At 57.2% G+C, this 13,564-nt stretch overlaps 2 protein-coding genes across 2 annotated transcripts in view; one reads left to right on the top strand and one right to left on the bottom strand.

Annotated features, from left to right (window-relative positions):
- Positions 1-3,183, bottom strand: part of VOLCADRAFT_100260 (uncharacterized protein) — a gene marked incomplete at both ends in the record, with an annotated part of 10,563 nt that extends 7,380 nt beyond the window's left edge. The window contains 4 exons of the mRNA XM_002958877.1: positions 163-474; positions 1,121-1,731; positions 1,901-2,435; positions 3,180-3,183. Coding sequence (XP_002958923.1) covers positions 163-474; positions 1,121-1,731; positions 1,901-2,435; positions 3,180-3,183 — 1,462 coding nt within the window. The remainder of the gene's footprint in view (positions 1-162; positions 475-1,120; positions 1,732-1,900; positions 2,436-3,179) is intronic.
- Positions 3,184-4,009: 826 nt separating this feature from the next.
- On the top strand, positions 4,010-12,129 carry VOLCADRAFT_100259 (uncharacterized protein; the record flags this gene model as incomplete). Its single annotated transcript, XM_002958890.1, has 8 exons — positions 4,010-4,392; positions 5,538-5,661; positions 6,085-6,170; positions 6,438-6,628; positions 7,541-7,637; positions 9,499-9,595; positions 11,804-11,875; positions 12,043-12,129. 8 exons carry the CDS (start codon positions 4,010-4,012, stop codon positions 12,127-12,129), a joined length of 1,137 nt encoding a protein of 378 aa, XP_002958936.1.
- Positions 12,130-13,564: the final 1,435 nt, after the last annotated feature.

The following is a 13,564-nucleotide window of genomic DNA, read 5'->3' as shown; positions in this document are numbered from 1 at the left end:
CTGCCGCCAAGGACGATCATGCCGCTGGCGAAAGCCCCCTCGCTCAAGCTGCCGCCGCTGGCCAAGCCGCCGCTGCCGCCGCCGCCGCCGTAACTACCGAAATCCCCTCTGGGCCGCATGGGTGACGGCAACCGGGCTGACATTGATCCACGTGGGACGTACGGCGACGCAACGCCGTCGCCGCTGATGCGACCCGCGCTTCCCGCGATGACGGTTGACAACGCGCGAGCGCCGGAGTTGCCGCCGCCGCTGCCGCCATCACTGCCGCCGCGCGCATCTGCGCCCTAAGGGTCGCTGGTGCCGTCTGCGCGGGGCGGCTGCTGCGATCAGGTGCCGTACAAAGCCCCATGGCTGCCGCCTTGGTGCCGTACTTCTCCCGGAGCTTGTTACCTTTGCCAGCGCCGCCCAACGACTTGCCCGACTGATTGCCGCTGTGGAACGCACTGGCGGGTGTTGTGGGAGCCGCGGCGGCGGCTGAGGCAGTGGCGGCGGCGGCGGCGGCGGCGGGAGCTTCAGCACTCGGCTCCACTTCCTCTTCGGCGCCGCCACTGCCTCCGTCGTCTTCATCATCTCCGTCGCCTCCGTCGCCGCCGCCAAGGGTAATGCCCTTCTCCGAGCCTTCGCCTCCGCCGCCTCGCGCCTCCGCTGCCGCTGCGGCCTCCGCGCCCAGGAGACAGAGACACCCTCTCTGGCTCGGCTTCCCGGACATCACGGCATCCCGCTCCGATACCATCCTTTCCATCACGCAGCACGCCACGCACGTCATTGAGGCGGCTGCCGCCACCACCCTGTAGCGCCCAAGTAGCGCGATCAGCGGCGGAAGGCGCCGCCGCCGTGGCTACACGGGCGCCGCCGTACAGTGAGGACGTGCCGTCACCGCCAGCTGTGAACCTTTTCGGCGACTTGGCGACTTCTCCAGCGACGGCAACAGCAGCGGTGTCGTACGACTGCCGGATACGCCAGGCCGCCCTCCTACCCCTCCTGGGGCAGCAGGTTCGACCTGTGATGGCGGTGGCTGCTGCTGCGGCGGCGGCGGCGGCGACGGCGACGGCAGCTGCGGCGACGGCGACGGCGGCGGCTGCGGCGAGCCACTTCGCTGCTGTGGTTGCACAGGAATCACCGGCGCGCGGGGACCAGGCGGCTGCCAGCTGTAGCAGCACCCGGTAGCCGCTCTCCGCCAACACCTCCGCCTGCCTCTGCTGCTGCGTCGTCGTCGTCGGCGGCGTCGGCGTCGGCATCGACCTTTCCTGACCCCACGTCCCGGCTTGCAGCTGCGGCCTCAGCCCTGTAGATCCGCCGTACATGTTTTGCAACGTGGATACGACATATTGAGATCCGTACGACTCGGATAGCTGTTGAGTCAACATCTGCTGCTGCTCCGGCCGCTGCTGCTGCGGGACGCTGTTTCGCGACGGTGGCGGCGGCGTCACCGGCGGTGGTGGCTGTAGCCAGGATGCGGCGCTGAGCGAGCCGTCGCCTGTGTGCGCCAGCGCCGCCGCCAGGCTGGCCCGCGACGGCAACGGCGGCGGCGGCTGTTGCGACTGTAGCCCGGAATTCACTCCAGCTGACGGCACATTGGTGCCAATGGTGACGACTACAGCCGAGGTTGCGGCGGACGACGCTACAGAGGAAGGACACGAGCGTGTTGGGCTGTAGCAGAAACGACCCACGGGTCTGTTCCTGCTGCTGCGGGAGCTATAGCTGCGACTGAGGATCGAATTGCGAAACGGACTGCGAGCAGCGTGATCGAAGCTTGGCCTGTCGCAGCGCCGCTCTCAGCGCCGGTGACACCATCATCCCCTCCCCCTCCCCCTCCCCCCGACTACCCCCACCCCCCACCCCCACCTACTGGCCCCCCACACACCCCGCAGCAATCGACCACCTCCCTCCCAGCCCCCACCTGCCGTATCGTGTTATCGTCCGCGTGTGCTGTAAACCCCGCGATGCCCTCTTGAGCCCGCGGTCACCGCCGTCGCCGTCGTGGCGGCGGCGGCGTGGCGACGGCGGCGGCAGCGCTGACGTCATGGCTTGGTACTCCATCGCCGACCGTCCCGAACCTGTGGCTTCAAAGGAGTACAAGTCATCGCCACCACCGCCAGCAGCGGCGGCGACGGCGGCGGTGCCGCCAGTAGCGGCGCCGCCGGCGGAGCTGTAGCTGACCTGTGCATTGCCGACGGAACCGGATCTTGGCGTGGACGAATCCGGTGTGTAACTGGGCTCCACGCCGCCGCCGCCGGCGCTTAGTGCCGCTGCCGCAGCGTGGTTGCGGATGCTGTTGTTGCTGTTATCGTTGTTGTTGTTGTTGTTCTTGTTGTTCTTGTTGTTTGCCGCAGGAGCCGCGCGCGGCAAGTCGGCGAGCAGGAACGCGCGCGGGGTGCGGGGTCGCAGGCGCCCCAACACCCCGGGAACTCCCCCGGTGGCAGATGGTACGGAGGCTGGTACGGCAGTGGCGGCGCCGGCGGTGGCGGCGAAGGGGCTGTCGGTGGCGCCAATACTGCTTGTGGCGACCGCGTCCTGCCAGGTGCAACGCGGCGGCGGCGGCAGCGGTGCCGTCGGAAGCAGGTCCCGCCGTACTTGCCTCTGCTCGACGGCTTCGCGTTGGAATGCTTGAACTGGGGCCTGTTCCTAATGACTAATAGCTCCTGCTGCTGCTGCTGCTGCTTCTGCGCTAAGGCCTGCCGTTGCAGCTCTAAGGCTAAGGAAGTCGGTCGCGGCAGCGACAGCTGAGGACGATGACGAATCTTCGCGAATGGCGGGAAGCTGGCAAAGGTGCTGCGCGTTGGTGGCCGAAAGGTCCGAAGTGACGTTGAGGTGCGCTGGAAGGACCCATGGGGCAGCAATGCGCTGTGCCTCGGACTCGTCCGCAGTCAGTGCGATCTCGAGCTGCTGCTGTTGCTAAGGAGGATCGCAGATTTGATTTGGCTTGCTGCTGGCAAAAGTTGCGGTGCTGGCATCAATATCGGGGCGAGCGGCATTGCTTGGGGCGCCGCACGAGACGCAACGACATAGCGCCGCTCCCATCCAATTCAAATATGATGGTAATATGGTATTCTGTGTGATGGTGTCCGGAAAGCGGAGGGCCAGGGAACGTGTTGGAAGCGCTGCTGGCTGTTCGGTGGTTCAGCATGCAGCAGCCTACTACTTCACAAACGCCGTCGGCCGCGTGTAACTGGACGCACGCATAAAGCATGAAAGCGAAAGGAAGAGATGCGATGAGATATTTAGAGCTCCAAGTGTTGGTTAGATAGGTTTGTAAACGCTGTCTGGAGTCTGTGGAGTGAAATGCAAATGACCCTTGGTTCCGTGACATGAACATACGGCTACAACCCAGTTACCAAAATAATTCTCAAACGGGTAACAAAATTTCAGTTAACAGAAGCAACAGATAATACCGAAAATAGCTGAAACACAACTTTACTTCACGTGAAACAACGGTGCTCGCACGCACCGAGACGCTCTCGGCTTCAAATTTCACATTGCAGAGCTGGCCACGATCCCTCCTCGATCATTCGAGCACTTTCGCTGTGTGAATTCATTCTCAGGAAAGATTTGTTGTTTGGGCCAAAGACCTTCCCTCTTCGTGTCAGCAATGTTGATGGTGCAAAGCATAATTGAAAAACGTATGCTTTGTCGCGCAGTTACGCTATGATGGCAACTTCCATAGATTACGGTTGACCAAAGAGCTCTACTGGCCAAAGAGCTCTACTGTCTCCGCATCCTGTTCACTGCGATGTAAACCAACCAAGTTTGCGACGCTCTGCACTGCCGCATCATGGGGGTATGGCAGCCTATGGAACGAGCCGTGTTACAGGTACATGAGTAGACGCTCATGTACCTGTGTGTGTGTGTGTGCTTGGGGGGGAGAAGGGGCGAAGGGTGGCTGTGGACAAGGTGGGTGGATGCGTTGGGAAGAGAGAGGGTGCTTGTGTGTGCGTGCGTGTGTCTGTGTGTGTGTAAGGTGAGGGAGGACAGGATAACTCAAGGAGAAGGGGCCTCTTGTGATGAAAGCATGAATGACTTGCGCACCCTCATCGGGACGTGTGATAGGGAGATGTTCGGCGTCGCATGGGGAAAGGTGAATTTTGTGAAGCGTGACTGGTGGAACGAGGACTGTGCCGCTGTGCGGAATGATATGATGAGTTTCCGTAAGGAGATCAGGGACCCCGTCTCGGGCAAGCTGCCGGACATTCATAGGGCTACCTGGAAGGCCAAGCACCGTGTCTTGAAGAAGGCTACTAGGAAGACAGCTATTCAGGACGAGGGTATACAGTTTAAATGGCAGGATGAGGACCGGGTGATGCACCGACGGGAATTGGTTGCTTGGCTTAACAAGGATTCTACGGAGGGCGAAATTGTTAGCGGTCTCAAGGCTATGCGCAACATAGCCTGTCCGTGGGCCTGGAGGGAACCCCGGCCGAGTATTATAGGTACGCTATCAGGGAGAGTGAAGGGCAGCGGCCCGTGTTTGTGTTGGCGCCTTACTTAACGGTGCTATGCAACCGCATATACGGAGCTGAATATCCGCGAGCTGATTATTCACGACTAGCACCCTTTTCCCCGTATACAAAAAGGGGGGCGCGTCCTGCTGCGACAGTTATCGGGGCATTGCGGTTGGGGGCCCACTATGCAAACAACACGGCAATATCATCGGGAGGCGACTTATCAATTACTGTGAGGGCAACAGGCTACACGCCGGTAGCGGCCTCAGGGTAAAGATATGACCCCCTGTCCCACACATTATACATACACTCTCTTGCACTTGGATGTGTCGGACCGTCTGTCTTGCAGCCACCCTGTGGACCACTATCAGGCTACCGCAGCTCGGTCGCCACCATGAAGGCAGCTGCTGATTACATATTGTCACTTGGTGTTGGGATGACAGCAGAGTGATGGAGCTGATCTTACACATCGGTAGCCAGGCTGGGTGTGGGCAGGGTTATGGCACCGAGCACCACTTGTGTACCCGCATCAATACTACTAATATAACATCCATGGACCCCCAGCTTTTACGGACACACCCGCACGCAAGTGCGGGTTCCGCACGCAAGTGTGGAACTTGTAACTTGTTAGGGTTGAAAATCCTTCCGATGGTTCAAGGTAAAAGTGCCCCTAGTGGCAACAAGTGATAGGGAACGGAAATGTGGCGGGAAGGGGCTAACAGGCGAGGGTGAACGGGAGGGATATAGGGTGATAGGGAGCTGGGCGGTGCACGATCTCGCTGCTCACAGCAGTGCTGGGTGACAATGATGGTGCATCGATGGATGACCTCGAAAGAAGAAGCTACGGATGGCTTAGCCCTGTCAAAGGAAAGCCCCCCATGATAGTTCCATGGCGCCCTTGTTCGGGCCGCAGTTCCTTTTGTAAGCAAACGTGACTTAAAGCACCTTAGATACTCAAGAAGAACTTCAAGAACCATAACGCTGTATCAATAGCTCTTGGCACTTCCGCCATGNGCAGATTACGTCAATCGCCCGCTATGCCACATAAGCAAAAATGAAGCAACGCCCTTCATGATAACTTGACCTGTTGTTTGCAAGGCTTGCCCTTAGGGATCTTGCTTCCGGGGAGGACGTAACCAGGGTGCAGAGGAACGAAGGTGAACGTGATAATGCAGTGACATACAGCTATAATATAAAAGTTAATAGGCTAACTGTCGACAAAGTGAGTTCGCCGAACTGCACCTTTCCAACACACTTGGATTTGCAGCTGTTGCGCCGTACAATTTAACTGGCCTCTGACAAAAGGCACCTCCCATAGCACTTCCAGCTCCATTAGCAAATGTGCACAACGTCCGATATTTGATCACAGACTTTCACCCAACGTTTGAGCCCTTCTTTTCGGCCTGTTCCAGCTCTGGTGCGTCCGTAAAAGCTGCTAGCTTCCTACATATGACCAGCAAATGAGGAAGCCTGAACAGCTGCGCGGCGCCCTGAGAAGCTGCTGTGGACCCTGCAAACGTTTGCAAGGTACTGTTCGTTGCAAAACCTTCATGCTGTAGCCGCCGCACTTCAGTTCCATTGCTCTAATTTATTACGCGGTTATCCCAAGCATTTATTTATTGAACCCCTGCTGGCGTTGCTTCAGGCACAGCGTCGCCGCTTCACGGACATCGACTTGCCTGACTCATTTGTGAGGGCAAGGTGCGACTTGCGGCAACTCATTTTTTTGAGGTGAGATGTTTGCTTCTCGAGCTTGTGTATGGATCTTTGAAACATAAGGGGCTTTGTCGACGGGCTTTCGACGGGCATGTGTTTGTGCAGCGCTCTGCTGCAAGAATATGGGCGTATGCGGCGTTTGAGCGTAATCCCGACAGTTGTGCTTTAGCTGTGTAAGGAGTCTACGAAGGCTGAAAGCTAGGCGGTCTGGCAGGAAAGTACACGTCGTTAGGCGAGACATGACCACTTCGTCCGATGTCCGTGACCTTCCTCGCGACAGAGACGACTGCTCATTGGAGTTGCCCAAGACCTTCCAGATCGACCGCATTCCACCTGGCAACGAGAATCTCTGCGTACACCACATTTTCAACTCTCCAAGACCCCAGTGCGATGTTGCGTCGGCGTGAAGCAAGGGCCCCCATTGTCAACGCTTCTAATCAACACAGTCAAGCTCACATCGTCTTCCGCTGCCGGTGAGTGACGCCGGATGCACGGTCGCCCGTACATGTCGTACGTTAGTTAGAACGCGCCTAGATTTCCGGCCATGAGGCCGTTACACGTCATATCAAGGTCGGCCATCGTTCTTGGATTCTATGGGTGAAGGCGCGTTGCAAATGGATAGACGAGTTGGTGACGGAGGGGGATTTCGGTATGAAATTGTTGTACCTTGGTAAGGTGCGGCGTGTAGGGAGTACGGCATGAAGGTCTTTCCCCGTATGTTCACTGCGTGGGTGCCACTTTGTGTCCGTTCGTGATGTAGTGATGTCGTACATACGTTCGGAGCAAAGTTTCTTGCTGTGGGTGTTTCGTGGCGCGGTGTTTTTCTCCTGTCGTGCCGGCAAGCAGCAACAGCGACAACGACAGCAAAAGCACAAAGGCAGCAAACTGCAAAGATAAGGTCAGCAAACTCAGATAGAAGCTGCAAAGCCGGCCGATGGTTATTGTTGCGGTCTTCAGTGTTTTGTATTTGTGCGCAATTGTATGTATGTATGTTTGTATGTTTGTATGTTTGTATGTAGGTATCTGTTCAAATGTGGGCGAGAATGTGCTCACGCGCGCGCGTGTGCGTGTGTAAGTGTATGTAGGTGTGTGTAAGAGGGTGTATGTGTGTGTGTGTGTGCATGCGCGCACGCGTATACGTATGTGCATGTGTGAGGGTGCTACTCTTTTTACTTGTGATGGAGAATTCCCAACTGCCCGCGATGTGCCCGTGTGCGTATTAGTATGTTTCTGCATATTGTGCACAACTTACCATGTCGTTTTGCTGTGCAAAGTCTGTGCTCGTTGTGTCCCCTGCTAGCTGATTAACAGCGTGTGTGTGTGTGTGTGTGTGTGTGTGTGTATTTCCCCGCCCACCTCCCGCCCGTTCCCGCCACCGGTCTGAGCGAGCCTGGGCGAGGACTTCCAACAGGACAACACCTATCGGCGCGACGAGCATCACAGGCGTCGCCACCGCCGTACATCGCCGTCATGTGTGAGAATGTAAGTACGAGAGGGGCCTCGTTTCACACGTCCCCATGCCGTCTTGCAACGCTTTGCCATAGCATGTCGGATTTGGGATGCCGGATTTGTATTGCCGACCACCAATCAATCTGCATCATCAACCCTTTGTTGTGGTATGCATGATGGCATGGCATGGTCGAGGGTCGTTTGGTTCCATGTCTTGCGTTTCGTTGGAATCTGTTGTCAAGTCGGCCACTCCGAAACCGCCTTGTAGTGTGTATGTAACCACGTCATCCCCGCCCGAATCCCCGGATCCCCCTCAGCCGTCACCGTCATGCCATTTTCATCACCGTCGCCGTCTCGCCGCCGGCGTCTCGCCATCGCGTCGCCTTCTCACCTTTGGCGAGGTCGCCGTCGCCCTAACGCCGACGGCGCCTCGCCTCGCCTTCTCGCCGGCCGCCGTCTCGCCGCCGGCGTCTCGCCATCGCGTCGCCTTCTCGCCGGCGGCGAGGTCGCCGTCGCCCTAACGCCGACGGCGCCTCGCCTCGCCTTCTCGCCGTCGCCGTCTCGCCGCCGGCGTCTCGCCATCGCGTCGCCTTCTCACCTATGGCGAGGTCGCCGTCGCCCTAACGCCGACGGCGCCTCGCCTCGCCTTCTCGCCGGCCGCCGGCGTCTCGCCATCGCTTCGCCTTCTCACGTTTGGCGAGGTCGCCGTCGCCCTAACGCCGACGGCGCCTCGCCTCGCCTTCTCGCCGGCCGCTGGCGCCACGCCATCGCGTCACCTTCTCACCTATGGCGAGGTCGCCGTCGCCCTAACGCCGACGGCGCCTCGCCTCGCCTTCTCGCCGTCGCCGTCTCGCCGCCGGCGTCTCGCCATCGCGTCGCCTTCTCGCCGGCGGCGAGGTCGCCGTCGCCCTAACGCCGACGGCGCCTCGCCGTCGGAGTCTCACCGTTGTCAACGCTTATAATCAACGCAGTCAAGCTCACATCGTCTTCCGCTGCCGGTGAGTGACGCCGGATGCACGGTCGCCCGTACATATCGTACGTTAGTTAGAACGCGCCTAGATTTCCGGCCGTGAGGCCGTTACACGTTATATCAAGGTCGGCCATCGTTCTTGGATTCTATGGGTGAAGGCGCGTTGCAAATGCATAGACGAGTTGGTGACGGAGGGGGATTTCGGTATGAAATTGTTGTACCTTGGTAAGGTGCGGCGTGTAGGGAGTACGGCATGAAGGTCTTTCCCCGTATGTTCACTGCGTGGGTGCCACTTTGTGTCCGTTCGTGATGTAGTGATGTCGTACATACGTTCGGAGCAAAGTTTCTTGCTGTGGGCGTTTCATGGCGCGGTGTTTTTCTCCTGTCGTGCCGGCAAGCAGCAACAGCAACAGCGACAGCAAAAGCACAAAGGCAGCAAACTGCAAAGATAAGGTCAGCAAACTCAGATAGAAGCTGCAAAGCCGGCCGATGGTTATTGTTGCGGTCTTCAGTGTTTTGTATTTGTGCGCAATTGTATGTATGTATGTTTGTATGTTTGTATGTTTGTATGTAGGTATCTGTTCAAATGTGGGCGAGAATGTGCTCACGCGCGCGCGTGTGCGTGTGTAAGTGTATGTAGGTGTGTGTAAGAGGGTGTATGTGTGTGTGTGTGTGTGCATGCGCGCACGCGTATACGTATGTGTATGTGTGAGGGTGCTACTCATTTTACTTGTGATGGAGAATTCCCAACTGCCCGCGATGTGCCCGTGTGCGTATTAGTACGTTTCTGCATATTGTGCACAACTGCCCATGTCGTTTTGCTGTGCAAAGTCTGTGCTCGTTGTGTTCCCTGCTAGCTGATTAACAGCGTGTGTGTGTGTATTTCCCCGCCCACTTCCCGCCCGTTCCCGCCACCGGTCTGAGCGAGCCTGGGCGAGGACTTCCAACAGGACAACACCTATCGGCGCGACGAGCATCACAGGCGTCGCCACCGCCGTACATCGCCGTCATGTGTGAGAATGTAAGTACGAGAGGGGCCTCGTTTCACACGTCCCCATGCCGTCTTGCAACGCTTTGCCATAGCATGTCGGATTTGGGATGCCGGATTTGTATTGCCGACCACCAGTCAATCTGCATCATCAACCCTTTGTTGTGGTATGCATGATGGCATGGCATTGTCGAGGGTCGTTTGGTTCCATGTCTTGCGTTTCGTTGGAATCTGTTGTCAAGTCGGCCACTCCGAAACCGCCTTGTAGTGTGTATGTAACCACGTCATCCCCGCCCGAATCCCCGGATCCCCCTCAGCCGTCTCGCCGCCGGCGTCTCGCCATCGCGTCACCTTCTCACCTATGGCGAGGTCGCCGTCGCCCTAACGCCGACGGCGCCTCGCCTCGCCTTCTCGCCGTCGCCGGCGCCACGCCATCGCGTCGCCTTCTCACCTTCGGCGAGGTCGCCGTCGCCGTCACATCTGGCATTACAGCCTTTGTGCTGTCCTTGCACTGCACTTTACTCCCCTGCCGCCGCTGCGGCTCTTCACCTCTGGCATTGCTGCCACCGCGGCCTTTTTCCTTTCTTCTCATCGCTACAGCAAATTGCTGTTCTTGCGGTGCATTTCCCTCCCCTGCCGCCGCTGCGGCTCTTCACCTCTGGCATTGCTGCTACCGCGGCCTTTTTCCTTTCTTCTCATCGCTACAGCAAATTGCTGTTCTTGCGGTGCATTTCCCTCCCCTGCCGCCGCTGCGGCTCTTCACCTCTGGCATTGCTGCTACCGCGGCCTTTTTCCTTTCCTCTCATCGCTACAGCAAATTGCTGTTCTTGCGGTGCATTTCCCTCCCCTGCCGCCGCTGCGGCTCTTCACCTCTGGCATTGCTGCTACCGCGGCCTTTTTCCTTTCCTCTCATCGCTTCAGCAAATTGCTGTTCTTGCGGTGCATTTCCCTCCCCTGCCGCCGCTGCGGCTCTTCACCTCTGGCATTGCTGCCACCGCGGCCTTTTTTCCTTTCCTCTTATCACCCTTCTGCTTTCAAACCTACCATGCACAAAAGAAAGATGAAAAGGGAGACATCGTTGCTCAAACCACGACATTCGTTGCAAACGGAAGGACTAGTTCAAAGCAGGAAAATAAGGGAGTCCAAAGATATGGAGGATCGGGTCGAGAAATATGGTTGTCATGGTGGAAGTTGTCCGTTGGAGATATGTTTGGTTGGAAGAGGTTGGCAGATGTTGATCCAGTTGGTGGACATTTGGTGGACAGTTGGTGGTGACCGACCGGTTTTATTGTCGTCGCTGGTTTTTGTGGATGGCAGCTAGCGTTATCTAACCAGCCAGCAGCCGCAGCCAGTTATATTGCCTAAATGGGCTACGCTACGCAGCTATCAGCCAGCAGCCAACAACCAGCATCAGCGAGTGTGTGCGTGTCACGGCTGTTGCCGCGCGTGTACAGTCTGTCGTGTTTTCGTTTGTGGTGCCCACAGCCCTGGTTGTGCACAATTGATTTTCATTTGTTTAGGGATTACCTAATTAAGGGGAGGCTACACCTTATTAAATAAAAATAGATGAATAAATAAAGCTGATATCTATTTCCGCTTTATTTATTTATTTATTTATTTTCTCTGTTTCAAATATCTTATTATAGATTAGTAATGCGCCTCAGCCTAATAAGCTAAGGCGTGCATTAGGGTGCCGGGGTTGTAGAGGTTATGGGTTTTCCCAGGCCTTTGCACCTCCTGTCACCGTATTTTTACTTTTTTCATTATGTAGTCAGCAGCAGCAGCAGCAGCAGCAGCAGCAGCAGCCGGCAGATCAGCAAGCAGCTGCAGCAGTGGCCATGGCCCGGGCCCTTTATCGCCAGGGTTTGCGGCAGCTTCCCTGGTGCCAGGACCCGAATGCAGGGTCGACTGGCTGCCGGGACTCGGGGCGTACGAGTCGTCCGGCCTGCCGGCACCCGCACGCAGGGGCCGGCCGTACTTTTATAACGCCCGTCTCAGGTGGGTGGATGGGTGGGTGGGTGGGCGACGTGTGTGTGTGTGTGGTGCGTACTTCGTGATTTGGGTTCAACTAGTGGTCGCGGAAAAAGGCCGCAGGGCCGCAGCGCACGTGTCGCAACGAGGCCTTGTGACTTTTGGGCAAAATAATGACATTTGGTGTTTTACCCCCTCCCCCCCGTGTATGCTGCCCCCTTACCTATCCCCTCTGGCCGTTTCCCCCTTTATCACGCACCTCCTCTTCAGGTGCGGCTGGGGCATCAACCTGTGCGCCCCAGTGGCACCGAGCGGGCGTTGCTGATGATGGACCCGGCTGAGGTGGGTGCGGATGGGCTTGGGGTTTTGGTGCATGGGGTGTGCGTCGTGGGGACCAGCAGCGGTACCCTTGCAACTGTCACCTAATTATGTGTGTGTTAGTTGTGTCGTACTGCTAACCGTATTTTGGCCTCCCGCGCCCTTCCCCCGCCTTGTCCCTTTTCCTTCAGGTGCACTGCTGGGTGCAATTCCTCCGCACCCAGCTGCACCCAGCCGGGCGCCGCCGCTGCTGGCCAGTTGGCTGGCGGCGGCGGTGACGGTGGCGGCGGCATATAGCCGCAACTATCAACTGCTGTAAAGGCCATCGGCATCATCGGCATCATGATCATGATCATCATCATCATCATCATCATCATCATCGGCATCATTATAATCATGGTCATCATCATCAGTTGCCGCCATTCTTGTTGGCTTAATAACTTGTTGGCTGCATGCAGCGCCAACTACGAGCAATGACCGAACGAATGGTGTCGTACAATAAACGCCGTACCGGCCGTATAACGGTTAATAATAAAAATATCAATAAGTGGCGAATACAGCAGTTCTGTAAACGATCGAGTGATCAACGTTAATAATGACCAACGGTTTCGGTTGGACGGTCAAATGGAATCAATGCAGCACGAGGACTTGCGCAACTGAACTTCCAGTAATGGGCCCATGCAAAATGATCTGGCAGGTACCTGGGCGGATGCTGTCGGGGACTGGAGTGGCCGGGCGCAGTGCAGTTTGGGGTTTTGCCTAGCACAATGCGATTGGGGGGCATGGCCTGGCATGATGTGATTGGGGGGCATGGCCTGGCATGATGCGATTGGGGGGCATGGCCTGGCATGATGTGATTGGGGGGCATGGCCTGGCATGATGCGGTTCGGGGGACATGGCCTTGCATGATGCGGTTCGGGGGGCATGGCCAGGCATGATGTGATTGGGGGGCGTGGCCTGGCATGATGCGGTTCGGGGGACATGGCCTGGCATGATGCGGTTTGGGGGGCATGGCCTGGCACAATACGATTTTGGCCCCGGGAGATCCCGGATTCGAGACCTGTCAAGGTCGAAATCCTTCCGATGATGCAAGGTTTAAGGTCCACAGTCGATGGACGGTGGTGACCTGGGATAAAGGTAACTTGTGAGCTGACCATGAATGGAGTTGAGCCGCCGTCGTTCCGGCAGATTCCGAAATACCGGGGGAGGCAGGGTTTCGCAGGGTAGCGGCTGCAGGGTGAAGATATGACCCCCTGTCCCACACATACATACATACATACATACATACATACATACATACATACATACATACATACATACATACATACATACATACATACATACATACATACATACATACCGGGGGAGGCAGGGTTTCGCAGGGTAGCGGCTGCAGGGACAAGATATGACCCCCTGTCCCACACATACATACATACATACATACATACATACATACATACATACATACATACATACATACATACATACATACATACATACATACATACAGAGTACACCAAGAGGATGTAGGGTTGAGGAGTGGTGAGTGGAAACAGGTGGCCGTAGCGAGGGCGCGGATGAGGGGGAGGTGGGCACCCAGAAGGGGGGGCCGTACTCGAAGGTGCGCGCGTGGTGCAGGACTAGGTTCTTCAGGGTACGAGACCGGGTTTTTCGTGGTGCGGCGTCTAGGTGAGATAGGATCTTGGGAACCAG

The sequence above is a fragment of the Volvox carteri genome (assembly GCF_000143455.1).
Source record: "Volvox carteri f. nagariensis unplaced genomic scaffold VOLCAscaffold_110, whole genome shotgun sequence".
Taxonomy (NCBI): domain Eukaryota; kingdom Viridiplantae; phylum Chlorophyta; class Chlorophyceae; order Chlamydomonadales; family Volvocaceae; genus Volvox; species Volvox carteri.
The sequence above is the reverse complement of the archived record's forward strand: the minus strand, read 5'-3'. Positions and strand labels throughout refer to the sequence as shown.